The sequence below is a fragment of the Canis aureus genome, chromosome 14 (assembly GCF_053574225.1).
Source record: "Canis aureus isolate CA01 chromosome 14, VMU_Caureus_v.1.0, whole genome shotgun sequence".
In the NCBI taxonomy this organism is placed as follows: Eukaryota; Metazoa; Chordata; class Mammalia; order Carnivora; family Canidae; genus Canis; species Canis aureus.
This window is the reverse complement of record NC_135624.1, coordinates 25,060,028-25,087,431: the sequence shown is the minus strand read 5'-3', so window position 1 is coordinate 25,087,431 and position 27,404 is coordinate 25,060,028. Positions and strand designations below refer to the sequence as shown.

The following is a 27,404-nucleotide window of genomic DNA, read 5'->3' as shown; positions in this document are numbered from 1 at the left end:
CTGGCTCAGTTGCCAGAGTTGGTCAAAAGCCCATCCCCAGACCAATCACTGACCAAGGGGGAGAGGAGAGCCATGAATCATGGTTCATCCCTGGGGCTGGGGAAATCATCTTGTCAGCTAGCACGCTCTCTCACTCTCTCTTTCTTTCTGTATGCTGGCCTCATTCTCTCCCACTGAAAATGAACTTTTTCTTTTTCCCAGTGGTGTGGGAGGCAAAAGTTGTTGGTGAGAAGGAGGCATGGCCTCAGATAGTTCAGATACCACAGAGAGTTCCACATAGCTCCAGATTAACAACACCAATGAAAAGAGTTTCTTTTGCTAAGGACCCATAATATGTCAGGGAAAAATTCTGATTGGCTTGGGTCAAGTACCTACTCCTTGGGTGTCGCTGCGGTGGAGGTTGGCCTTACCAGTCCTTGGGGTTCGGGGATATTGCTTTCTTAGAACTATTATTTTTATTAATATTACTACTGCTCCTGCAGCTACTATTGGATGGACTGAAATAGAGAATGAAGACCCAAAGATCGGGAGAAAGATAGTCAAATAATTCACCCTTCCTGGAATGGGGATTTGGAGCGTTGCAGTGGGAAGATTAAAAATGTTTAAAAGAATTTTAAAGAAATAATTAATAGGGTTGGATCCAATGCATATTTAAACTCTTACCAGGGGGAAAGAATAGCATCCATTGTTTTGATTCTGATGGAGACAGAAATTTGCTCAAAGCAAATTTAGCTATTTCACCTTGTTTCCTTTCTAGCAAATCAAAACTTGTTCACATACTGTTGGTTATGCCCTCTACACAGCACCATTCAATGCCGTAATGCCCCAGCTCAGCCCCCAGCATTTTCTCTTTTCAATTCTGTCTACCCACTTATCATTGACTCTTGAGGATCCCAGAGTACACTTGCTTCTTTTTTTTCCTGCAAGCAATGAATCCCAAGTTTATACTCTCATTGAATTGGCAGAAAAACAGCCTTTGGCAACAGAAGAAGGAAATGGATAATTCTTTTCTAATGAGAAAAGTGCTTCATTTTTCATAACTTCTTGAAGGCATGATTCTTTTCACGGTTGAGGAATGGCTATCACCTCCCCATGACCACCTTCTCCTCCAAGTTCACTTTCGTTGATGCAATACAGCAGTAATTGGATATCTGGAGGTTTAACACTCTTCAGAGGTTTCTGACTCCCCAAACAATCTATGGACAACCTCAAGGCAGTCACTTTCCCTAGGACACAATCTTGTTTCCAGACAGTGCATGTAATTCTACCTCTAGGAGAAACTCTGAGTTGTCCAGCCCAACATAGTACTCAAGGGCCCCCAAGAATGAATCAGCCCAGGCTGCCGGGTGCAGACTCTGCAGATTGAGGCCATGATGCCTACAGTTGTGATGCAGACAAAGAAGCAGAGAGTGAGGACAGGCTTCTCACTTTGGACCAACTTTAACTCAGATTCTACTCCTAGTTACCTAGTCCCGGTACTCATCTTTCAGATTTGTCACTGGAATTTCTTTGAAAAAAAATTAAGGGAAGAAAGACATCATGATTCACTTCTAATCCTCCCTTTTATGTAACTACAGTAATTCGTTCTCTGTCACTGGGGACCTTGCCTGAGTCAGGTCCTATGTGCCATTTGTACCAGCATCCCAGCCTTCTCAACACCTTTTAAAGAAATATGTTTATAGAATTATTACAACCATTCATAGACCCTCATCATGTTAGATTATGGCACGATTGATACTAGAACCAGATAATTCTTTGTTTTGAGGGGCTGTTCTGTGCCTTGTAGGATGTTTAGCAGAATCCCTCATGTCTATGACTAGATTCCAGTAGCACTCCCCTATTATGACTACAAAAAAATGTCTCTAGACATTGCCAAATGACCCCAGAGAGGCATAATTGCTCCTAGTTGGTAGGAAACGACTTTATGAGCCACAGACCCTAGCAAAAGCAAGGCTATAGGGCGGGAGATGGTCCCCTTCATCTGACTGAATTTCTATCAACAACCGTGTGTTCCTATCCCTCTGGCCTAGAGAGTCCCTCACATGATTGCCTTTCTTATCATAGAATAGAGCCAACTCATCTTCAAGATTGACCTTTGTCCTCTTGATAGTGACAACAGCAGCTTAGAGACAGCAGTTTCCCTCAAAAAGCTGTTAGCCCATTAGTAACTTCTGGCGGCCACAATGAAAAGGGCTTCCCTACAGAAATACCCAGTACTGAAGCTGTTGAGCTGCTGGTTTTCCTGTCCAGATGAGCAGTGCTCAGCCGGAAAGTCACTAATTGAAACAATCATGAGTCTATTTGCTCATCTCTCCCCTATTTGGGTATAGCCTCCAAAAGGACAGCTCCATTTAGTCTTCCTATAGCAGAGCTCAGTGCATAGTGGGTCAGTCACGTGGTTTGTACTTCTGATCATATTGTCAGTATCTTCAGAAATGATAGTGCCTACCACCTTAGGGCACTAGATCTGGTCCCAACCCTGGAGTCACCTTTGATGGGTAACTATCACACCAACTTAAGGTGTAACACAGAGGGCATAGCCTGAGAAAGTTTGTCTTTCTGGGAAATGATCTGACTATATTGATCTTCGTCAAAAGCTGTTCTCAAAATGCCAACATATAAATAATCCCAAATTTAGTAGAAGAAAGGTCATTTTTTTAATCTAAAAAAATGTCACTTACTATTTTAAGAACACACGGTCAGCATATATATGTAAGTCATATCAAGATCCGATTCAAGCTAATGTTTTTCCTATTTTCAGCCCTTTTTCTTGCCAAATGATGCAAATATTCCTACTCATTTAAAGTGATGGAGATATGACCATCGTTCTTGGTCCCAAGAGTCTAGGGAGGGAGATAAACTAATGAATAAGTGTAATAATGCACCTTAAGGAGATCTGATAGAAATCTCTAGAATGGAGTAAAAGCACAAAGGAGAAACTGGTGTGCTAGAAAAATGTCTCACCAGATCTTGATGGGGGGTGGAGGACAAAACCCCAATTTGCACCATGTGCCCGTTTCCACAGCATAAATATGAAATCACAACTGATTTCAAGTTACTAACATGAACATAGAGTTGGGAAGAGATGCACATGATTGGCTCTTGGAAGCTTGCAAAGTCAGCTCCAGCTTGGGTGGCCAACCATCCTGGTTTGCTCAGGATGTTTTAGCACTGAAAATCTCGCATCCTAGGAAACCCGCAGTCTTGGGCAATCAAACCATTGGCCACCTTGGGCCCCATGCCCAATTGGCAGAAAGTTTTCCGTCTTTCCCAAGAGGGTCAGGAATGGTTCCAGAGAGGAGATGAGGCTTCAGCAAATTCCCTCAGGTAGATATATTCTCCACTGTTGTCAGTGGACTCAATGGTGGGCAACCAGGTATTTAGGAAATGGACGAGCATGAGGCCAGTGCTGTCAATCTCCCAACCCTTTGGCCCTCTGAAGACTCCAGAAGTTACGGAGAGGAATTTGTTTGCAGTTAACCCCCCTTCTTCGTCCCCCACTGAACACTGATGGAACCTTCCTAATAAGACAAATCTAGATTTTGTCAAGTAGGGAGAAATGAGATTTTACCTATGAAAATGTTTGGCAGTTTATCAGGCCGGAAAGCAGTTACCTACGAGAATAAACATATTGGAAACCTTGGTCATCCTGTTGGTCCTCTGCTTTTCAGCCTTCAGACTGTCTTTAAGGTCCCATACCTAGGATCTCTCTGCTACTCAGAAGGCAAGATGTTTTAGTAAAGAGGGAACCAGAAGGTTTGGGGTGAAATGGAGAAAGAAAAGGAGGAGGAGAATATGGAGGAGAAAGTGTCCTGAGAGCCCGTTAGAGAAAGGCAGAAAAGCCAATTTCTCCCCTGCCAGCTCTGGATCATCATAATGAAATCTCCCTGCCCAGAAGTCTCCCATTATCTTTTTATATGGCTTTGTTGAGATAAAATTGACATATAACACTATGTAAGTACAAGATGTACAATGTGTTGATATGATACGCTTGCATATTGCAAAGTGATTGCCACCATAATCTCAGCTAACACCAGCATTAGGCATAATTACCATTTCTCTTTTGTGGTGAGAACATTTAAGATCTCCTCTCTTAGCAACTTTCAAGTATACAATATAGTATCATTAACTCTAATCACGTCAGATCCCCAGAACTCATTCATCTTATAACTGGAAGTTTGTATCCTTTGATCAACACCTCCCTTTTCTCCCCACCCCCCATTCTAGTCTCTGTGCTATTAAGTTTGGCTTTTTTATTTTTTTAGATTCCACCTGTAAATGATATCTATCATACAATATTTATCTTTCTCTATTTGCTTATTTCCCTTGGCATTATGCCTTCAAAGTCCATCGATGTTCTTGCAAATGACATAATTTCCTCCTTCCTTTTTTTTTTTTTTTTTTTTTAAGAGGGTGAGAGGAGAGAGCGAATCTGAAGCAGGTTGCACACCCAGCATGAAGCCTGATGCAGGGCTCAATCTGACAACCCTGAGATCATGACCTGAGCCAAATTCAGGAGTCAGATGCTTAACAGATGAGCCACCCAGGCGCCCTGACAGTATTTCCTTGTTTCTCGTGGCTAAGTAATATTTCATTTTGTGTCAGTGTGTGTGTGTGTGTGTGTGTGTATGTGTGTGTGTCTGAACACTCAGGTTGTTTCCCTATATAGGTTATTGTGAATAATGCCATAACGAATCACTTTGACTTATTTCATCTCCCCAAGATTTTCCTACTGTTAGTTTACAGGTGAGAAGCAGAAAACATGATTCCATTTGACTCAAGAGGATACTGAGAGCAGAAGTGACAGCAATGCCTTTCCTGCCCCTACCCTGTGCCCACAGGGAGAGGCTGTGCATTTTGCCTTGCAAATAGTGGCAATTGGCCTTCATTTGCATTTGACTTCCTACTGTCTCATCATCAAGGACACTTCTTGATCACACACTCTGCAAGGGACCCTTGGCTTCCCTGGTCAGCAGATAAATCACAGGTCTCAGCTGGTATTGCTGTAAAATACTAGCATTCTCAGAGCCGGACTGAGATCATCTACCATTAAATCAAAAAATAATACTTTGAAAGGGACAAAAAAAATTTGGTTAATGAGAAGTCAATGGTAGAGTTTCTCGATCCAGACCATGTAGATTTGAAGTCCATCACTTCATAGCTTTGTGACTGCACACAATTTATTAACCTTTCTGTCTCTTGGTTTTCTCAACTTATCTCATAGGGTTCTTGGTGAGGATTGAATGAGTGTTATATGTGAATTATTTGGCCCAGTGCCTGGCACAAAGGAAGTGGCTTATATTCTGTCGTCATGCAATTTTTAGGGTTAATCCCTTAAATTTCTCTTCAACTCTCAGCCCTGCTTACTACTTCTCAGTAAGTAAAAAATGGTTTCTGATTTAGGACAAAATTATGTAATCAGGTATTTTAAAAGTGCCGCACAAAGCAACCTGTCAGGGGGCTTGTTCAACACTCAATAGGAAGCAGGTCGGGCAGCCCTGGTGGCTCAGTGGTTTAGCGCCTGCCTTCAGCCCAGGGCATGATCCTGGAGACCTGGGATGGAGTCCCATGTCGGGCTCCCTGCATGGAGCCTGCTTCTCCCTCTGCCTGTGTCTCTGCCTCTCTCTCTCGCTCTCTCTCTGTGTCTCTAATAAATAAAAAATAAAGTCTTTAAAAAAAAAAGGAAGCAGGTCAAGATGGAAGGAAGTAATAAAAATAACACCGAACACGCACCACGGGCCAAGCTTCCTGCCAAGCATGTTTGATGCATACCCTTGTAACAACCCACAAGACGCTGTTATCTTTCAGATGGAAATCAGAGACTTAGAAAGCATAAGGAGAGAAAAATGCATCACGCCAGGTTCGAGGGCAGATATCTTTGCGAGAATGGATACCTATGTGACCACAAAGAAGCTTCTTTCCCAAACTAGATCTCAGTTTCCATTAAGTCCATAGCACTTTATTTTTTTTTAAGATTTAATTTATTTATTCATGACACACACACACACACACACACACACATACACACAGAGGCAGAGACACAGGCAGAGGGAGAAGCAGGCTCCATGCAGGGAGCCTGATGTGGGACTTGATCCCATGTCTTCAGGACCATACCCTGGGCTGAAGCCAGCACTAAACCACTGAGCCACCTGGGCTGCCCAGTCCATAGCACTTTAAAATCCCTACTAAGCAAGGTGAGCCCAGATCACCAACATTGGCTCAAGGTACCATTAACCAGCAGTGGCAATGGTCATTGCTTACATTGGGAGAGAATTCAGGCATGTCTGAGGCTCTCTCCAGCACAACCCTCGCCTGCCTCTACCTTCCTGCTTAAAAAGCCCAGGCCACCACCTGGTTCTAACCCTGGTCCTCATTTTTTATTTCTTCAGCCTGCCCCTTATTTCATGTTGGCTCAAACAGCAGCCCCATTTCGATCCATGTGCAATGAGCCTTCGTCCCTCTGCTCTCCAGCACTTCCTCAGAGCCCTCCTGTCTAAGGGCCTGGATACCAAGCAACCACTTTCAAATATTTACCGAGCAAACTGCAGCAAGCCAGGGCTTCTGGGGGAACTGCACTGGAAAGAGCAAACAATCAAAATGCCACTCCTATTACATTTTGATAAAGCTTCAGGGTTTACAAATGACCCCCACATCCTTATGTCACTGAGCACCTCCTACGTGCTACCAACCAAGTGCTAACTATAATCTGGCACCGCGTCCCAAACGCAGCTGCATCCAAACCTCAGGCTGCCCATGAACAGGTGCACCTCCACTCGAAACCCGAGGCCACAAAGGCTCAGGGAGATCTGTCAGCTTGCCCAGGGGTGAGGGTTGGGGGGGTCATACAATCAGCGAGGGTCAAAGCATAACTGAACACAGTAGGTCCTACTCCCAAGTCCACGTGGCATCATTATATCTTGTGTGAATCAGTCATGTCTGTCCTGCAGTAGTTCAATGGCAGGACATAAGTAGGCACATGGGTACACAGACCAGAGAACATCATGCTGTAGTCTCTCCCTGCACTGCCCTCCCCCCTCCACCCCTCCATATGTATGTACGTATGTACCTATATATGTATGGATGGATTTAGCCTGCCTAACTCCCAGTCTTCTTTCAAGAACCAGCACAAATGTCAACTTCTCCCTAAAAATTCCTCTTCCTCCTCCCAGCTCTTTGTAGGCAAAGTGTGCATCCTCTCCTAAACGCGATTGGCATTGATCTGCTTCCGTGTTTATTTCCCTGGGGAAAAGGACTGCACTTCATAGATCACGTCCCCCTCACCTGGGGCAGTACTTGCCACATGGCAGATCTTCACTACTTCTCTGCAGAAGGAAGGGGAGGGAGGCACAGCGAGGAAGAGGGAAGAGAGAAAAAGAAGGAAGCGGGGAGAGGAAGAGAGTCTAATTTGCCTGCTGCATATGCTCTTTAATTAAACTCACATGTCTCTCTTGAGAACCATATACTTAGTTTCCAGTCTTGATGCTCTCCAAATAGATCAGGTCACCAGGACTGATGAGTGGGAGTGTCCTTAAATAGGAAGACACTTAAGGCTGGGTCCTGGAACATCCTGGTTACCACAGAATACATAGCAACTGTCTGCCACTCATATCCCTCAGCCAACTTTTTCACAAACTCTATCCCCGGAGTTCACTGCAAGCTGGAGGGAGGTTTTCTTGGAATGTTCCCTTCGGTCCTGAAGAGTTAAGCTTTCTGTGAACTGCACTGGGGCAGAAGCCTTTGGTCGGGGGTCTGTTTCTCCACCCAGGCCCTCATGACTGGCGGGGCTGTGGGTGGCATCTGAACCTGATATAAGAGCTAACTTCCCTCCTGGGCAGTCGAGGTGCTAAAGCTGGCCTGTCTCTGAGTCATTTCAAAGAGTGGGTGTTCTCAGTATTCATTCTGTCCAGGTGACACTGCTTCGAGGCTCCTAGTAGCTCAGTGTATTTTGTATGCCTCCTCCTTCCAGAAAAATGGATCATTCATTTCCTTAAGATGCAGGAACATGGAGACACAGAGCAGTGCCAGAGAGCCTGCTAGAAGGAGGTAAAAACAAGACTGAAATTTCCCAGCTTATTCATGCATGAGGAAGTCAGTACCTTTTGTCGAGTTCTTGGTATTTGCTTCCGTTTGTGAGCTTGACTATACTGGCACTTTGGCAAGCACCCCAGGGCTGTATCTCAGTGAGCTCCTCACACTCCGGGAGGTGCTAATTATCACACTAGCCAAATGAGGCAGTTAACAGAATGTGGTGTTGGGGTGTCATTCTGGATTGCCCGAACTCCACACAGCCTAATTGTGAACCATTTCACTGCCTGGTGTGAAATATGTGTCTAGATCCAAATCGCAGGTGATCAATGAAAAACTGATCCCTAGGGTGCTGTTTGCAAAATGAAAACCTCGCAAGCAGGAGAGGGTTTAAAATGTTCTGGAAGGTTCATTGCTGATCTGCCTTCAGTAAATATTGTTTATATTTTTTAAGCACATGCTGTCTGCTCGGCTTCATTTTAGATGCTTTGTATGAAGGACTTCATCTAAATTCTCATAGGAGACCTATGAGTAGACTCTACTATTATCCACATTTTGCCATAAGGAAGCCACAGCACAGAGGGGTTCCCAAACTTGCCCAAGGTCACATAAGTTATGCTGGGATTCAAATCCAGTTTGGGCCATTGGAGATATATCTATATCTCACAATATCAAGTTCGGAAGATATCTCTTGATAGATGGATGGATGGATGGATGGATGGATGGATGGATGGATAGATAGATGGATGGATGGATGGATGGATAGGTAGGTAGGTAGTAGGTAGGTAGGTAGATAGATATAAATCTTCCAAACTTGTAGAATCAAAATATGCAGAATTTAAAACCTAATATCATAAGATCAAAAACCAAGTGGTGGGCCCAAAGAAGCAGAGGAAACACTAGCAGTTTGGCATGGCTCCCTTTGAAAAGTTATCCCACATAATCAAATCTTACAAGGCAGACATCGTCCCCATTTTACAGGTGAGAAAATGAGGACTTTGAGGTTAGTGGCCCAAGTTCCCATGGCTGCCAAGGGGCAGAACCACATTCAAACTTGGATTCACATGGGCTCAAAGCCCAGACTTCTGCAATCATTTTTATTAACATCTTGTCTTTTTAATGTGTCTCATGAGAGTCAGCACAAACGCTGCAAAAAGACAAATTGAAAGAAAACAAAAAAGGAATGTCGCTCTGCCTCTCTCTTGCCTAGAAAGCAAGTGGAATATCATGCACTCGCCTAAATCCTCACAGTCGTGTCTGTCCTTATGCTGGAGTCCCCTGCCCTGCCATGTGCGCCTGACTCGCATTCCTGCAGACCTGCTTTCTGTGGACGTTCTGCTCAGTGGCCACAGGTTTCAAAAATAACATGTGATGGGCAGACGAGCCCAAGCCCCATAATCAGCTGCCTGGCTTGCTAACAATGAACAATGGAGGTGGAATGTCCACTCCACATGCATTCCGGAGAAGGTGGTTACCCAGCTCACCAGAACAAGCCAAGGACATCCCTTTCATCAACACTGGGCGGCACTGATGAATATGGCCATTGTGGAGGCAGTCCTAGCCACCAGAGAGGGAAATTCCTAACAGATTGCTTCCTCGCCTTCCACCCTCCCCCCCTCTTTTAAATAAGTCCCATCCTGTGATTCCTTCACTCAGACACCAAATAGCCTGCTGTTAGGAGGAACAAGACTGAATTCTCTTTGGATTAGAAAAGATAACCCACACGGCTAAGAGTGGTTCTTAGAAGGAACCTGGGAACTTGACTTCCACCTGCCCTGCTGATGGTTGTGCATCCGATAGAGACTTTTACGCTGTGATTTTTTTAAGACAATATAAATTTATCTTACAGCTCTATAGGTCGGTCAGAAGTCCAACGGGAGTCTCACTAAGTAAACACTGCATTTTTAATTAAGCAAAAAAGGAAAAAGTTGTCTCAGTGTCATCTTTATTCCTAACATGTGGTTCAACATTCTCCCACTGCCCATCCCACACACACCCCGCCCTATATCACTGTTATTTTGGATGAAATGACACTACCTGATTCTTTTTTTAGCCTTGGATAATCTAGACATGCTCACAGGGTTTTTCCCCCTTCCTTTTGCTCCTGTGTTATGTGTTACATGGAACCACCTTACTAAAACAGGGGATGAGGGATGGAATGCCCTTTCATACTTGACAGAGCCAGGCTGGCCCTGGTTCCAACTCAGCCATCACCTGGCCCAGTGATCTTAAACAAGTCCCAACACAGCTTCTGCAAGTCCTGGACGCATCTTTGTGCAAAGGAGGAAAAAATGTGTCTCTCTGGGGGAGAAGCAGCCCTGCCAGCACAGGACTTAGCAAACGGAACCCCAGCTGAAATCCAGCCTCTCTGCCTTCAGCCAGGACATCACCTGCATAGCTGTTCACAGAGCCCTGTGTCTCTGTTTCAATTTATGTGAAGTGGGGCAGATAGTAAGTGTCCCACCAAACCCAGCACTGATGAGGCTAAGAGAACAGTTTATGAATCAGCTTTTTAAGAGGATATGTCTGCTGTTCTGGTTCAATACTACTGGATTACCTGAACCCTCCACAAAATACTTCTAATGAAAAGCAAAGACACCATTCACTCTTCTGAGATTGCTACTACCCAACGCTCCCACCCTTGGAGAATTCAATCAACAGACAGGACAGGCCTTATCATATGCAGCCTGTGCAGTTACATAGGCCCCACACAGGCCTTGCATGTGCTTGAATGCTCTGATGTCACCATCTTAACATTCTAAATCCATTTTTAACATGGATCCTACATTTTTATTTGCACTGAGCCCTGCAAATTATGTCACTGGTCCTGCCAACAAGCCTTCTGCAACACCGGATAGCTTTCTCACACCACAAAAGAGATTTGGAAGGAAAAATGGGATATGTCATCCCTGTGCCAAACAAAAAGGCTCCAGTCATACTTAGAACACGAGGCAGGATGGTGCACGGGATTAATAGTATGGGCGTTAGGAGGGGATCTGAGCTCGGTGCTGTGCTACGTCCCGCAAGTTTTCAGACACATTCCCTAACATACTTGAACCCAGATGTCCTTCTCTGGAAATTTAGACTCCTAGTGGCTACTGTTCTGGGTTAACAATGAAGAAAAGTCTCTGTAAACCAAGAAATTGGCATGTGGCAGGTACTCAACAAATGTAAGCCCCATGCTTTAGAAATAGATACTTCAAGATGGGCCATGTCATGGAGTGAGTCCATAGAGCAGAGAGGTGATCAGAGGCCCTAAAAGATCCCTTGGGCTCTAGGATTACATGATTCTCCATTGAACCAAGGTCTAGAAGCCAGCCCTCCTCTAGTCCATAGGTATTAAACAGAACATTTTTGTTGCAAGGGCAGAAATCCAACTCATTAACTTTGAGAAAGTGTTAGTTTATTAATAAAACTGGGAAGTATTAGGAAACAGGCATTTCTGTGTCTGAGGATTTATACAGTGGTATTCAGTTTCTGTTTCTCTCTCCATATTTCCACTCTTTTTATCTTGCCTTGCTTTGCTCTGAACTCATACCCTCTTCATGCAGAGGATAAGATGGCCTGCAGCAGGCCTAGACTCATTCTCTCAGCTGAACAAGCCCAGTCAGAAGATCTCTCTCTCTTTCTCTCTCTCTCTCCCTCAATATCTCAGAAAAGACTCCGACCCTGCTTGGGTTATACTCCCACTCTTGAGCCAGTCACAATTGCCAGACTGACAGGGTTTATGCCCACCTAAGGGCAGGACAAGGGTGCTCGAGCCTCATGACTGCAGCCCCAATGAACACACATAAAATGGAGGACAGGGAAGCTCCCCAAAGGAATCGCAATGCCAGCCAAACAGAACATGTCTACTGTGCCTTATGTGGTTTCCTATTCCTTCCCCAAAGGAGCCAAAGGAAATGAAAGGTAAAAGAGGGGAATCAGGTGGGTGGTGCAGACAGTAGCACTTAAACCAGATTTCACTGAAGAATGGGAAATAAGTAACACAGGTCATTAAAGAGAATCTCTGTGAGGAAAGGCCAAGAGCTGAGAAAACACGGGATCTGTTCAAAGCTACGAGTTGTGTCACTACAATTAACCTCACATCTTTACATTTTTAATAGTAAAGTATTTATTTTTATGCTGACCTTTTGTTTAGGCAACCAATACTGATTTTCCATTTTAGGGCTAATAGAGAATTTCCTTTTAAAAATGACTTTAAGTAAAAATCAAGTAGGTCAGCTGAAAGAAAAATAATAAGTAATAATAACATAGACTTCAATAGCTGTGGACAAATTGGTGTATGTGTTATGCCAATGACCAAAGTCTGAGAAACACTAGTTTAGTTTAAGTAGAATGTTCTCTCCCCAAGGAACAGTAAAAACCAGTGACTCTGCTATTGCTGCTCCATAGGTATCTCTGGCAAATTAAATATTGTGTCTCTCATTGTGTAGATGGCAAAGCTTTAGCCCAGGTCACAGAATGGATCTGTGATAAGATCCTAGAACCCTCAGCTCTGCCTGGCAACACCTATTCCCTAGATATACTTCTGTCTCATGGCAAAAGGGGAGAACCAGCATTCCAGGACATTGGCCCACTGTATTATTGTCTGTTTCAGAGGCAGTCACACAAAGGTAGGATTGATGTCAAAATATCTCATCCCAGAGATGGCCAGGCTGATTGTCCTTATGAACAGAGGGGCCCATTCTCAATGGTCATCCAGGGCCAGCTGGCTCCAAGGAGTACCAGTCATCTCTCTGGGGCCAGAGTTTCCCCAGCTGATTTCCACATGTAGCCACGTGTAAAGTGGCAGCTGGTCTCTCATTTGGATGACTTAGTCATCTTCCAAGTAGCTACCAATGTCAGCCAGAGATAATTCAAGAATGCCTATATTGTCCACTCATCTTTTCGATTATTTTCTGCAGGCCAAAGCGAAAAGCCATCATGGTTTTGACGTGGATCACGATGCCAAAAAGCTGAACAAAGCCTGCAAAGGAATGGGTATGAGATATATTTTGTTTTTTAATTTACTTTTGAAGTTGATTAAGTTTGATCTCATGTCCAACTTTCCCATGATCTTAGGAAGATGACCATGTGCATTCCAAGCTAACCCAAGTTAATTACTTTTAGTTGTTCTCTTTGTAAAAGATCCCCAAACTATAATCAGATCCTAATGCTTTTCAATATTCAAAATGATAGTTAAAAATGGGATACTGTGACGTTGAATTTGACCTTGAGGTAGAAGAAACTTCATGAGGAGTGTAGTCATGCAATCTTAATGTCATCTAAGCCCCTCTGATCCCTTTCATGAGAGGTGGTGGGAAATAGGGGCTAATGAAAGCTGGATTAGAAATCTGGGGATTGCATCTAGAAGTAGATTAAGTAAACATAAAACTGGGACCAAGGCCAAGAATCAAAGGTCAAAACCAGAGGAGCCATTTATGTTGATGCCTAAGGTAAGTGTATGGCCAAGAAAGAGATCAGGATCAGGAATAAGGTAACCCCAGTAACAAGGTGAGATGAGGGGGAGAGCATCTAGAAAGAAGGCCATGAGGAGAGGCTCTGAGACCCAAGGAGGTCTCTGTTGAAACAAGTTTCTAGTCCCAGAAACCTGGGTTTTAGTATAGTCACAGGATCAGTAACCATCATTATTAATTCCAGAACATTTTCACTGCCCCAAAAGAAACCTCATTTCTATTAGTAGCTGCTCCCCACTCCCCACCCCCTACTCCCTTCAGGCTCAGGCAATCATAATCTGCTTTCTGTCTCTATGGATTTGCCTATTCTGGACATTTCATATAAATGGAATCATGCAGTACGTGACCTTTTATGACTGGCTTCTTTCACTCAGCATATCATTTTGCAAAAACAAGTGCTAGATTTTTACTTAGAAGTAAATTAGTGAAGATTTACTTTCCCAGGAATGGGTACTGTGGTAGAACAAATATGGCCATAAATTCTTTGTGTGACTCACTCCAGGGAAAGGACTGGGATCCATAGTGGAAGTTCTAAGAGATATTTTGCTTCAATATAAGCAACTATCTGAATAAAATAGCCTGTCTTCCCCAAGAAATGTTGGAGAAGTTCCAAGAGAGTCAGGGTTGGAGAAGATCTGGTAGGAAAGCAGTAAAAGGGATTTCTATATAGTAAGTGTTCTTGAATACATCAGAGGGAGAAGGAGCTGGAAATGAAGGATGACAACTCACTTGCTTGGTTTAGGGGGACATCAGAGGAAAGTTCAGCAGAGAGGAGCTGCTTCTCGCTCATATCCTGACCTGGCTCATGCTGTATTTAGACAACAGCTGCCGGGAGCCATGTTTGCCTGGAAGTGGCAGGATGTTTATAGTTCTGAGTTTTGCTGAGTGGCTGGGCCAGCCTCACAGGTGTTTCCCTGCTGCCTCTCAAGTGAGGTCCTGACACCTGGATGTGGGTTGGAGACAGGAGTGTAGTGGGGGTGGGAATAACTCAGCTGCAGTTAATGATAAATCCCTGCGTTCTTAGCCACTTAGTGGGTTAAGTCCAAAAAGCACAGATGGAACACCTACTGAATGCCAAAATCTGTGTTTTTTTTATCCCTTTTGGATGAGGCTTCAAGGTGGGACCACTGTTGTGCTGATTACTGTTGTAGAGCACCTTCTGCGTGCCAAGTGCTAGGTTGATCACCGCATACATGTCATCTTGTGTAGCCCTCTCAACAACGCTATAAAGTTGCCTTCTAATGACTTAACAGATGAAAATGTTGAGGATCAGAGGTTAAATATCTTGCCCGAGTTCAGAGAGTTAGGAAATGAGGGTGGGGTGATTGAAAACTAGGGCCATCTCAGAAAGCTGTGATTTGGTTGAAGGTTTAGAATTCTAGAATTCCAATCTCTATTAAAAAGTACAAGCCAGGAGCACCTTGGGTGGCTCAATCAGTTGAGTATCTGACTCTTGGTTTTGGCTCAGGTCATGATCTCAGGGTCATGAGATTGAGCCCCACGTCAGGCTCTGTGATCAATGGAGAGTTTGCTTGGGATTCTCTCTCTCCTACTTCCCATCCCCCACTCCTCCACCTCTCAAACAAATAAATAAATCCTTTTTTTAAAAAAAAGTGTAAGCCAAAGCAAAATTTCATCATTGGCAAAATTTGTCCGCAAGACTGTGCACCTATCTCATTGATATACCAGCCCTACCAGGGCTGGCTTTATATGTCTAGGGCCATGTTGTCCCATAGCCACAAAGGTGAGTGATATAGGTCATTTTAAATTTTTGAGAAGTCAAATTTTTTTAAAAAGCAGGTGAAAGTAATTTTATTAATATGCATTAGCTAAGTCAATACTATATCAAAAATATTTTTTTTTACATTAAGTCCTCAAAAGACAGTGTGTATTCTATACTTATAGAACATTCCAATTTGATCCAGCCACACTTCATGTCCTCCATAGTCACACGTATCCACTGTGTGGGCTGCAGTGGGTCTAAGGGCTGTACTCGTCAAACAGATTATGAGCACTCCCCACCCATTCATATTCCTACACAATTCAAAATAAAAATGATGTATTCTAAAATGATATTTCATTTTTCCAAATAACATAAAAGTTACAGATTTCCTTATTTATTTGTTGCCCCTGCTTTCCAGGGTCCTAATGATGCATATGGTCTGGGTCTTGGTTAACCCAGAACAGCCTTTTACTCTTCTCCCCACACTGACACTCTTTGTCAGACCTTCCTCTTGGGACTCTGTGACCCTCTGCTGGGCCTTCTGAGAAGAATGCCTTAAACCCAAGAGTGCATAGACCTAACCCCTATTATCATTTCTGAAATTTTACATTGTTGTAAAATGAACCTGCATCTTGTTCTCCCTCAAAGAGACACAGAAAGAGGCTCCAGAAGGAAAAGCTGCCATGGCGATTACCCTGGTTCTAGTTCCTGACTTAAACTTTAATGTGCATTTGAGTCACGAGGGTGTTAATACGCAGATTCGAACTGGTAATTCTAGGTGGTTTCTCAGATCCTGCATTTCCAATAAGTTCCCAGGGGATGCTGATGCTACAGGTCCTGCAACCACGCTTTGGGGAACAAGGACTAGACCATCTGAGATCCACAGAGGTTAATGCCACTCAAGACACACTGGATGCAAACCGGGCCTAGGACTCAGATCTTGTGACCCCGAGCCCAATTCTCTTTCCCCTTGCCAGGCATGGGAATGAACTTTGGACCTAGGTTTGAGCCCCTGCTCTGCTACATACTGATGCTGTGACCTTAGTTTTCTGAACTGCAAAGTGGGGTTAATAATCCCTTGTTACAGAAAGGTGCTGAGGATAAGGAGGCAGCACAGTGCTTGGCACTTCCTACGCTCTCATTACATGCTACTCTGCTCCTTTTGAACAATAAGCTGAGATCCAAAATCCCCACAAAGGCCCTTAGATCAGTATGGGCAGTGAGGAAGCCCACCCTTGAGTGGCCTTTATTCTTCATCACTGAGGGTATACCAGGTTGAATGGCCCCCCCAAAGATATGCCACCCAGACCCTGTGATTGTGACCCTTAATCGAGAAAAGGGTCTTTGGAGATGTAATTAAGTTAAGGACTTTAAGAAGAGATCAACCTGGATCACCTGCATGGGCCCTATTGACAAATGTCCTTAAAAGAAACAGAAGAGGAGCATCTGGCTGGCTCAGTCTGGAGCATGGGACTCTCGATCTTGGGGTCGTGTTCAAGTCCCACATTGGATGCAGTAATTAAATAAATAAATGAAACTTTCTATTAAAAAAAGAGAGAGAGAGACAGAGAGAGAGGCAGAAAAAGAGCAGATACCCAGGGAGAGGCCATGTGGAGCCAAAGCAGAGAGTGAGTAATGCTTGAGAAGCAGAACTAAGGATTGCCGGCAGTCTCCGGAAGTTAGAAGAGGTGAGGAAGAGATTTGACCCCAGAGCCTCTAGTGGGAGTGTGACCTTGCTGACATCATGATTTCAGACTTTTGGTCTCTGAATTGTGGGGGAATATATTGCTGTTTTAAGCCACAGAGTTTGTGGTAATCATTATAGGAGCCTCAGGAAACGAATACAGTGAGCAAGTGAAAGCAATGAGCCTCCCTGGCAGCCAAAGTTCTCCCAATTTGTTGCTTCCTCTACTTTCCCTCCACCTCCATTTCCAAAGGAAGCACTGAAGGACTAGGAAGCCCACAGCCCCTGGCTAAGCCAGGCTGCTGGGGGCTGGCATGTGGAGCCCAGGGAGGGAAGCCAAGCCCCCGCCACCAGCGTACTGCTTAGACCACTCATGTGGCACATGGGCCCCTGGTGTGAAGTGGAGGGCACTTCAAACCCAGTGGCCTCCATCCTGCCGAAACTCAGCCTCAGTCTCCTCCCAGAAAATTGCTGGGAGAGAAAAAGCGAGGAGGCCCTCTGGCACTCCCAAGGCTGATTATCACCCTGGGCCTGACCTCTACTGTATAATTACTCTGCAGTGTCTGATGCACAGGCAGGGCTGAGGTTCCTTCTTGTTTTTTTTAAAAACTCTTTCCCAGAACCACTGGGGACTGGCCCCAGTGCCTCAAACCATTGTAAATGTTTACAGGAAATTGTTCAGCAGCACAGACTGCTTATATGACACACATATTATGAAATGTAAAATGAGGTCATTGTTCAGTAAATCACTTCTTGGTTGGGTAGTGGGAAAGGCTCCCAGGATAAACCCGAGACCCAGATTCAAAGGGCTTGAGGGAAATCTGGTCATTCCAGACTCTCCTCTAACCTCCAGGCTGTTGCTGAGCCATCCCAGAACTGCTCTGGCCTCCAGTCTCACTTTCTAAAGCATTCCAGGAAGGAAAATCTAAAAAGTATTATTTTTAAAATTTTTACTTTCCTGAATTATCCAGCTATGGGTTGACTGTGGCATCAGAGTGGAAGATTTCCAATTGGTCCCTGCTACATAGAGCCCACCCAAGTAGCACATGCAGCTTACACCAATGCAGAGACAAGGTATCCCATAATGCTATGCAAAAGTCTCCATTCACTCATTCATTCATTCACCCATATATGCATGCATTTAAACAACCATCCCACTGTATCCACGCATTCAACAAGTCATCTGATGAATATTGAGAGGCTTCTATGTGGATACAGCTGTAAGCGAACCCTCCTGTCCCATGGAACTTGCAGTGTGGCACGGCAGAGATGGGACAGAGGAGAACAGGCCATGTGAGGGACACAGAAAGCAGAAGGCCTCATCTATTCTAAGAAAGCTCAGTGAGTTGAGTCCTAAAGGCAGAGCGGGAATGAAAGTGAGGATCAAAGACAAAGGTGTTTCAGGTAGAGGGAAGAGCCCATGCAAAGATATGGAGGTGAGAAAGAAAACATTGCTTATTCTAGGAGCTTCACATGGTTTATGAAGAACCTGGGAGAATGGGTGGGAGGGACATGACTTTGAAAGGCAAGTAGGAACCACTCCAAAAGGCCTCGGACATCCCACTGAAGACTTGAGACTTTTCTGGACTTGAAGAGCCCAATATTACAAGCTTTGATAGAAAAGAATGGCCAGGTGAGCTGCTCATAAGTGAGCACAATCCGGGAACAGTGAATGTGGTTGGAAAAGGTATGGGAGACACAGGAACCCCATTTGGGTATCGGTGGTTCTGCTGAGTAATGTGACAGAGGTGAGGGTGAAGAGAAATGGATGGGTCTGAGAGATACCAAGGAAGTGAAATAGTGCCATCTTCATGGTAACTAACTGGGCATGGGGTGAGGGGAAAGAGGGAGCCAGGGATGAGCCCCAGATTCCTAGCTGACACTATATAATGAGTGGGCCATCTGGGAGGCAAGAAGGCTCCTTCCAGGGATGACACCTGTAGGGCTCCAGGCCTGAGATGCTGAGGCCAAGGACCTGGGCAGGAGCAGCTCTCACAGAAAGAAAGGGGCCGATTCAGGAGAGTTTTACAAGAAAAAGAAATCCCTTCTGAGGTGAGATTTCTGGCACTCAGAAGTTTAAAAAAAAAACACACACACACACACATCACAGGGGAAGTAACTGGATCCCCATCACAAAGGTGGAACTGTAGGAAAAAATGAAGAAGAACAACATAAATAACAGCACTCAAACTGAACCAGAACTAGGCAGCAATTAATCACTACTATTCTTGGAGATGAACTCATCCTAGAATTTGCTGTTTCTCCACTTGCAATCAAACAGCTAGGTCTTCCCAGAATTGTAAAGGTGGAACTAATCCCTGAGACTCATTGAACAGTCTGAGGACACAAAGCTAGTGTCTGTGCCAGGACCACCACACAACTCTCATCCCTGTCTCCCCACATCCTGCCCTGAGGACTAGCGCCAGAGTCTAGACAGAGGTAAAACACCTCTAGCCTTTGCCAGCAGAAACACTGAGTCTTCTTATTTCCTTCCCCCTCTCTATAGGCAACTCCTCCTTCCACACCTTCCGCCACCCACCACCCAGATTTCTCTTCCTCCCAATCCTTCCACCAAAACGCATCAAATGCATCTAGCCCCTCTTGTTCCTTGAGGATCCTGATCTCTCAGCTGGGTAGGAGCGATCGCACAAGTTCAACTAATTCAGTTCCATTCAAAGGAGACCAAGCATGTGCTAGTCCCAGGGAGTGGCCAGGGGAACAAGCCAATGCAGGACTCTCCAGATTCTGGCTGTGAAGAGAGAGTTTGGGGTTCCTTTGTTTCTCCCTTTTTTAAAAAATATTTTATTTATTTATTCATGAGAGACCCACAGAGAGGGGCAGAGACACAGGCAGAGGGAGAAGCAGGCTCCCCGCGGGGAGCCTAATGTGGGACTCAATCCCAGGACCCCGAGATCATGCCCTGAACCGAAGGCAAACATTCAACCACTAAAGCACCCAGGTGCCCCGGGTTCCTTTCTTGAAGGCTTGAGATACTGCTGAGGATAGTGGGCATATGAGTTTCAAAGGGTTGTGTAACCAAGTACCACAAACCAGGTGGCTTAGAACATTAACCTATTGTCTCCTAGTCCTGGAAGCCAGGGTCTGAAGTCAAGGAGTCGGCAGGCCATACTCCCCACTGAAGGCACTAGGGGGGACCTGTCCCAGGCTTCTGTCCTGCTTCTGGAGGCCTCAGCTCTTCCTGGGTTTATAGACCCATCTAGCCAATCCTCCATCCTTACGTGGCACTCTCACTGTGACTTTGTGGCCAAAAACTCCTCAATTCTGTAACAGGCTTTCAAACCTCAATCATTCAGATACCACCTTCCATGATCTTGGTCAATCTGAGTCCTATAAACATAACATAACATTTTTCTTTTAATCAATTCCTTCAGCCCCTGTCCTTTACAAAATGTAAGCAAAATCACACATTTAATGACTTAATGATATCTTCATATATGGTTGGCCCTTGAACAACACAGGTTTGAGCTGAACGGGTCCATTGTATGAAGTTTTTTTCAGTACTGTAAATGTATTTTTCTCCTCCTTATGATTTTCTCAGTAACCCTTCCTTTTCTCTAGTTTATTGTAAGAATACAGTATATGATACACAAAACATACAAAAATATGTTGACTGTTGATGTTATCAGTAGGGCTTCTGGTCAATAGTAGACTATTACTTAAGTCCTTAATTTGGGGGGATTCATAAGTTACACATGAATTTTCTATTGCGAGGGGAATTGGTACCCCTAGCCCCTGTATTATTCAAGAGTCAGTGTTGTATGTGTGCATATATATATATATATATATATATGACATATATATCATACAGTTGATAAGTCGATTTGAATCTAGGCTGAAGAATCTTTTTTTTTTTTTTTTTAAGATTTTATTTGATTATGGATGAAAGACACACAGAGAGAGGCAGAGACATAGGGAGAAGCAGGCTCCCTCTGGGGAGCCCAATGTGGGACTTGATCCCAGGATCCTGGGATCACGACCTGAGCCGAAGGCAGATGCTCAACCACTGCACTGCCCAGGCGTCCCTTGGGCTGGAGAGTCTAAATCAGAGTTTGCTGTTTAGTCTTTCTCATTCCCACACCTGCTACACATGGATCATCTTTCCAATCCTGTCTCTGTGGATATTCTAAAGGATATTCTAAAAAGGATATTCCCCTCTTCTTTCTTATTCATTATGGCTTCTGGTACTGACCAAATTGCCTACAAGGAGCATGTATTACTTTGAGGATGGGGGGAAAAATTTTTTAGAAAGAATGTCATTTAAAGGCATTATAGGAGTTTAACAAGGCAAACGGCCATCATGGTCCCTATTAGGACTTCTCTCTTGAGATTGGCAAGTTTATGGGTGGGCTTGTAGCAATTTGGGCTTCTATTTTAATCTCTTCCACCCAGTTTTAAGTACCTGGAGGCCAATGAACAGACTATACTTTTTTTTTTTTTTTTTAGATTTTCCATTTTATTGAGGTATAAATTCACATAACATATAAGTCACCCATTTAAAGTGTACAATTCAATGGTTTTTAATATATCCACAGATACATGAAAGCATCGCCACAGTCAATTTGGAACACTTCCATCAGCTCAGAAAGAAACCTCCTACTCTTTAGCTATTACTCCCCTACCCACACCATCCCCACACACTACTTTTCTACTCTATAGATTTCCCTATCCTACACTTTCACAGGAATGGAGTAATTATAATATGTGGTCTTCTGTGACTGGCTTCTTTCACTTAGCATGATGTTCCAAGGTTCATTCAAATTGTAGCATGTAAAAGTACTTCATTCTTTTTCTGGTCACATAATACTCTATTGTATGGATATACCTCATTTGTTCATCCATTTGTCCGTTGATGGACATTCAGGATGTTTCCACCTTTTAGCTATCATGAATGGTGCAGCAATGAACATTTGTGTGCAAGCTTTATGTGGACATTTGTTTTCATCTCTCCTGAGTATAGACCTAGGAATGAAATTAAAGCTGTGCTCATTCCTCTTTCTGCCACAATGCCCAGTACTTTGCTTCAGGCAATGTGAAGCCTTCATGGATATTTGTCAAGTGAATGAGAATATACTTCTCCACAAGACTTTAAAGCTAAAGGGTCCATCTAGATTCCCCCAAAGCCTCTGACCACTGCCCTAGCTTCCTGAGAATTGATGAAAATCAAACTCCATCTTCTTTCTTATTCACTCTTGACCTTGTTTCTTTCTCTTGCACTTTAGGAACTGATGAAGCAGCCATCATTGAGATCTTATCAAGAAGGACTTCAGATGAGAGGCAACAAATCAAGCAGAAGTACAAGGCTACGTATGGCAAGGTGATTCCAAGGGTTCTTGCAAGCACAGCCTTGGCCAAGGCGGTCTCTGCTTTCTCTACATTCCCAAGGCAGCGGAGAATATCTTTAAAGCTTTACTGAGTTAGCTCCAGAGAAAACAAGATGAAACTATTCTTGACAATTTTAATTGATCACAGAGAAACTGAAATTGCCTTGTTAACTTAATAGCCTATAAAATCAATATTCCTTAACTCCTCTTGAAAATTGACTTCCTTTTTCTAATTAATCCCTCTGCCATTTTTCTACTCCTTTGGTCTAATTCTACATATTAACCTACTGGTAGGCCAGTGACTTGAGAACCAGTTTTCACAGGTGGATCTTCATACAAGAATTCTTCATCTATACACTGACCTTCAAGAATGATACATTCTTCATAAGTGTTTTGACAGAAAACTAAAAAGAAAAAACACAAACAAAACACAAACTTCCATTTCATTAAGCATGAATACTTGTTTTCTTTCTTTCTGTGTCTTTTCTTTCCTTCTTTTTGTTGTTGTTGATGGTGTTATATATAGAAATCTATAAGTATGCATTAGGCTTTCTATTTTCTTTATTGATTTATGATGAACACAATTTAACCTTTTCTTAATGTCATTAGAATTATTAGCATGCAAACCGAATATTAATCATTAGGCTGTTTTTAAATCCATATTTATAAGACCTTTACAGTTTCGATCACTATGCAGAAATAGATACAGAGATGGGTTTTCTTATTTATTTGACACTGGGCAGGCAACAATCTCTTTAGGCCCTGGTGTCCTCAGACACAGAATGAAAATGGTCATTTGGCTTACTTCCCAGCTTTTGGGAGAATCAAGCTGATGGCTGATGGCATACATATCAGTAAAGGGAAGCACTCCTAGGTATGGCTATTTCCATTTTATAGAGAGGAAACCTGGGGCTCCTCTGTATGACCTGAAGCTCACGCAAAATTACTCACCTAATAAGCAAAAGAACCAACATCCAATCCCAGTCTTTTAACTCCAAGGGCAGCATCCACTTCTGAAGAACCCATTGCCATGAAGAGGAGCTATTTATTTCCACACTACCTGGCCTACCTGGCTGTGCTTTTATAGTTTTTCTGCTTCTCTCCTCACAATCGGGCTTGCCAATGTCATTCCTTGATGACATTGATGAAAATAAGTGACTCTTCAGTTCAGCTGCAGGGAACTGAATTGAATGACATTGAACTTTTATCGTTGTCAGCGTGCCTAAGTATAACAGCCTCTCAAGTGCCATGTCTATCCCCCACTCTACCAACATGGAAAGTCAGATCAGGCTTCTTAAGCTTGAATGTAAAGCAGAGTAACTGATCTTGAGGTGGGGACTTAGGAGCTCTGCTAATAGGAAAGTGGGCATGCTCTAGCATCAAACCACAATACCAACAGCCTGCCAATCTTTGCTTACACACCTGTTCACACCTGTCTCAGATAGCTGAGACTGCCAAGGAGGTGATCTGGAATCAACATCTGAAGCATGGAGATGTTGGCAGGGGAAAAATCCAAGTCCCCATGTCAACTGAGCTCCAAAGAGAACACACATCCCAAGGTGACACAACTAGTGAGCAAGAAAACCAGGATTAGAGCTGAGACATACTGAGCCAGCTTCTGTGTCCAAGCAGAATGTAAACATACAAGGATTTGTTTTCATGCCTGTGGCTTATAAGAGTAGACAGCTGGGACTTCTCTGCAGTTCTATATAATGTTCATCTGACCTGAAGAGACATGACCAATATTTGGGTGGATCCACACTGTAGAGTGCTCAGCAAAGGGCCCCATTTATTCCTCTCATGTCCCTGTAATGATTGCAGCACTAGATGCGGTAACTGCCTTAAGACAGAGGCAGTAATACCACGGTCCCCACATAAGACTGCAGATCCCCCTCATAAGGCAAAATCTCTGAGGTTTTTCTCCCAGGCTCAGAGCTCAGAGGTTCATGTGAGTAACATGGATTAGCCTCTTAGAAGGTTCCTCTTGGTGTGAAATAATAATAATAATAATAATAATAATAATAATAATACTCATTAATTAAACATTTAAGTGTCCCAGGCACTGTGCTTGGACTTGAAACAGATTGTTTCTCAGCTTTCTCTCCCCAAAACCCTAAGAGATGAATCTTATTATCTTCCCATTTTTCAGAGAAGGAAACTGACAGCTGGTGAAAGTACATTTCCAAAGTCACACGGCTGCTGTGACCATGTCATTAGCCATCATGCAGCATTGCTGAGTGGCCAGAACAACTCCATGCTGTAATTTGGGTCCTTCAGATGCTAGCTGCTCCGGGGTCCTGTGGTCTGACCCACACGGGGCCGGCTGTACATGAAGGTCTTGCTCTGAGCTCCTTCACTGAAGTTGGGGGCGTTGGCAACTCTAGTTAGACTGAACATCACTTCATGTCCCATTCATCATTAACCCATGTCAGAGAGACACAGGTATGGCAGGCAGTTTGCCTCTAATAAGACAGCACTTGCCAGAAAACATCCATGATGATGGACACTTGCTAAAAACAGTCATTTCATGTCCTTCCTTCCTTCTGCCTACCTGAGTGCTTTCCTACGTGTGTTCCTTTCCAGATTTAACAAGTTAACCAAAGTGGTTGTACCTCTGACATGCCCAGGGTGATCCCCTTTTACTCCTGCTATGCCCCTGCAATGATTGCTACTTTATCATTGCCCCTTTCACTCTCAAAACCATTCCCATTTTGAAGACAAATTATCTGATCCCTCTAGAGATAATCGGTCTTTTCTAGTTGAGCAAGGGTTGGGGCTGGGGGGCAAGCCCTTCATTTTTTTGAGGTCAGTAAACGGGAATGATGCCAATACATCTCCTGCCAGGACTCTTCTGAAGATCAGTGAGAGGGCCCTCTGAATCCCAAAATGTCCGGCAAAGGCTGGTTGTTGTTGTGATTCATCTTCGGGGTCTCCCACCCTGAGTAAGGGATCTTCTCTGCCTCTCTGCCAGTTCCGGGAGAAGATGGATAGGAAGGTGACTTACTTCCAGCGTCCTCCAGAGCAGGTCACTCATGCCAGTAGAGCTCTCTCCCCCACTGTATCCGTGGCAGTTTTCCTGTTGACCCTAAGGCCAAGCAATAGAGAGAGCAACACTTGTCCCTCTGCTTTGGGCCATTCCCCAGTCAGGGCTCTTGCCATCTTCCTACAGGACCTGGAGGAGGTGTTCAAGAGTGACCTGAGTGGGAACTTCGAGAAGACAGCCTTGGCCCTACTGGACCGCCCCAGCGAGTACGATGCCCGGCAGCTGCAAAAGGCCATGAAAGGTCTGGGCACAGATGAGGCAGTGCTCATCGAGATCTTGTGTACGAGAACCAATAAGGTTAGTTCCAGCCAAGCCCTCAGCCCCAGCCCTTGAGGGAGCACCCACATGCCCATCAGACAGAGTTGCAGCAGCCAGAAGGAAAGCTACTCCCTGCATTCCACTCATGGGATAAGCAAGCATCTGGCCAGAACTGTGTCTACTTGGCCCGTGCCAAGATTGGGATCCTTCTCCAAATCTCCTGGCTGTCAATCTTGGTGCTGTTGCCTCTGGCTTGACAGAGTAGATCCCTCCAGAAAAGCTGTGTCAAAGCCGCTTTTGTTTCTCCAAAAGGAATGCATAGTTTTATATGCAGGAGGCAAGATCCTACTTTCCTCTTGCCCGCCTGACTTTGCAGGTCTTCTGGCACGAGTAATGCAATAAGTGGTCTAAGCATGTTTGTGCAGCTGCCTTGTCCGTGGCTGTCATCTAGCACAGAGTACAAAAAGGACTGCAAAGAGGCCTGGAGACAGGTGGTGCAGAGGGGATCCCAGTGACTCCCCCGGTGGCTGCCAGCACCTTCCTGGAGGTTTCCATCTGCTTCTCTCAGCAGACTTCTCCCCTTGTTCCCTGGGGCACATGCTGCCATTTCAGGAGCTGAAAAGAGCCTTTGTTAAGGCCTTAGTAGAAGCCCATTCGTCTTTGGGTCCAGAAGTCATGAGGCCCAAGGGATCCATCGAGAGTAGAGTGGGTCTGCAAATCATTATTGGGAGACCCCTTCTCTCTTCCACAACCGCTTGTCCTGTAGAATGGGAAGTCCAGCAGGAAAAATGCCAGAGTCCCAACATTCTTGAGCCTCCAGGTAGGAAACAGAAGTAGTGTTTGGAGCAGACAGCAAGGAAAAGCTTCAACAGAGCTTTGATGCTAAAATGCTATTTTAAAAGCCTTGAGAACAGACGACTCTGGGTTGACTCCTTCTGCTCAGCTTGTGCTATCCAGCGTCTTTCTTTCTTTCTTTCTTCTTTCTTTCTTTCTTTCTTTCTTTCTTTCTTTCTTTCTTTCTTTCTTTCTTTCTTTCTTCTTTCTTTCTTTCTTTCTTTCTTTTTTCTTTCTTTCTTTCTTTCTTTCTTTCTTTCTTTTTTCTTTCTTTCTTTCTTTTTTTCTTTCTTTCTTTCTTTCTTTCTTTCTTTCTTTCTTTCTTTCTTTCAAGGTTTTATTTATTTGTTCATGAGAGACACAGAGAGAGAGAGAGGGAGAGTCATAGGCAGAGAGAGAAGCAGGCTCCATGCGGGGAGCCTGATGGGGGACTTGATCCCAGGACCCCAGGATCATGCCCTGAGCCAAAGGCAGATGCTCAACCACTGAGCCACTGAGGTGCCCCTCCAGCATGTTTCTTAAAGCGCCATCATGCTCCAAGCTACAGCTTAAACCCCAAAGCCCTTTTCCTAAGCATGCCTGGACTTCTCTTTTTTGCACAAGATCATCAAACCCCCCATTTCAAGGAGTTTCCATTCAGGGCCCAGCCTTAGGGAAGGGTCAGTGTTCTTACTCAACATCTCCCACCTTCTGGAAACACTGCAGTCCCGCCAGGAGACGTCTAGTATTGGGGCAATCGGCAGCCTGCCTGGGCAAGAAGGTTCCGATTATTATTTTTCTAATCTTACTTGACCACATGTGGTTTCCCCCCTTGGTCTAGTTTCCTTCAAGCCCTGCTCTCAAACAACAGACAAGCTCTTTTGTTTCCCCCTAATCAAATAGATCTAATAGTAAAGGGAAGAAAAGTAGGAAGAGAGCAGGTCTCAGGTTCAGGCAGATCCTGGCGGCAGGTTGGAAGGAGGAGAACAGGAGGAGATGCATGGGAACGAGTGGTCAGCCCCCACCAGCTCCTAGGTCCCCTTGCCTCCCGGGCTCC

At 44.3% G+C, this 27,404-nt stretch overlaps 1 protein-coding gene and 1 long non-coding RNA gene across 4 annotated transcripts in view; one reads left to right on the top strand and one right to left on the bottom strand.

Annotated features, from left to right (window-relative positions):
• Positions 1-27,404, bottom strand: part of LOC144283273 (uncharacterized) — an 80,337-nt gene that overhangs the window by 19,146 nt on the left and 33,787 nt on the right. The window lies entirely within an intron of this gene.
• The window catches only part of ANXA13 (annexin A13), a 50,226-nt gene that overhangs the window by 8,047 nt on the left and 14,775 nt on the right, over positions 1-27,404 (top strand). For 2 of the 3 annotated variants that reach the window (XM_077847115.1, XM_077847117.1), the window contains 3 exons: positions 12,933-13,008; positions 22,132-22,226; positions 25,403-25,573. In XM_077847115.1, coding sequence (XP_077703241.1) covers positions 12,933-13,008; positions 22,132-22,226; positions 25,403-25,573 — 342 coding nt within the window. Of the gene's footprint in view, positions 1-12,521; positions 12,642-12,932; positions 13,009-22,131; positions 22,227-25,402; positions 25,574-27,404 lie in introns of those variants that run through there. The other variant, XM_077847116.1, reaches the window with a different exon arrangement.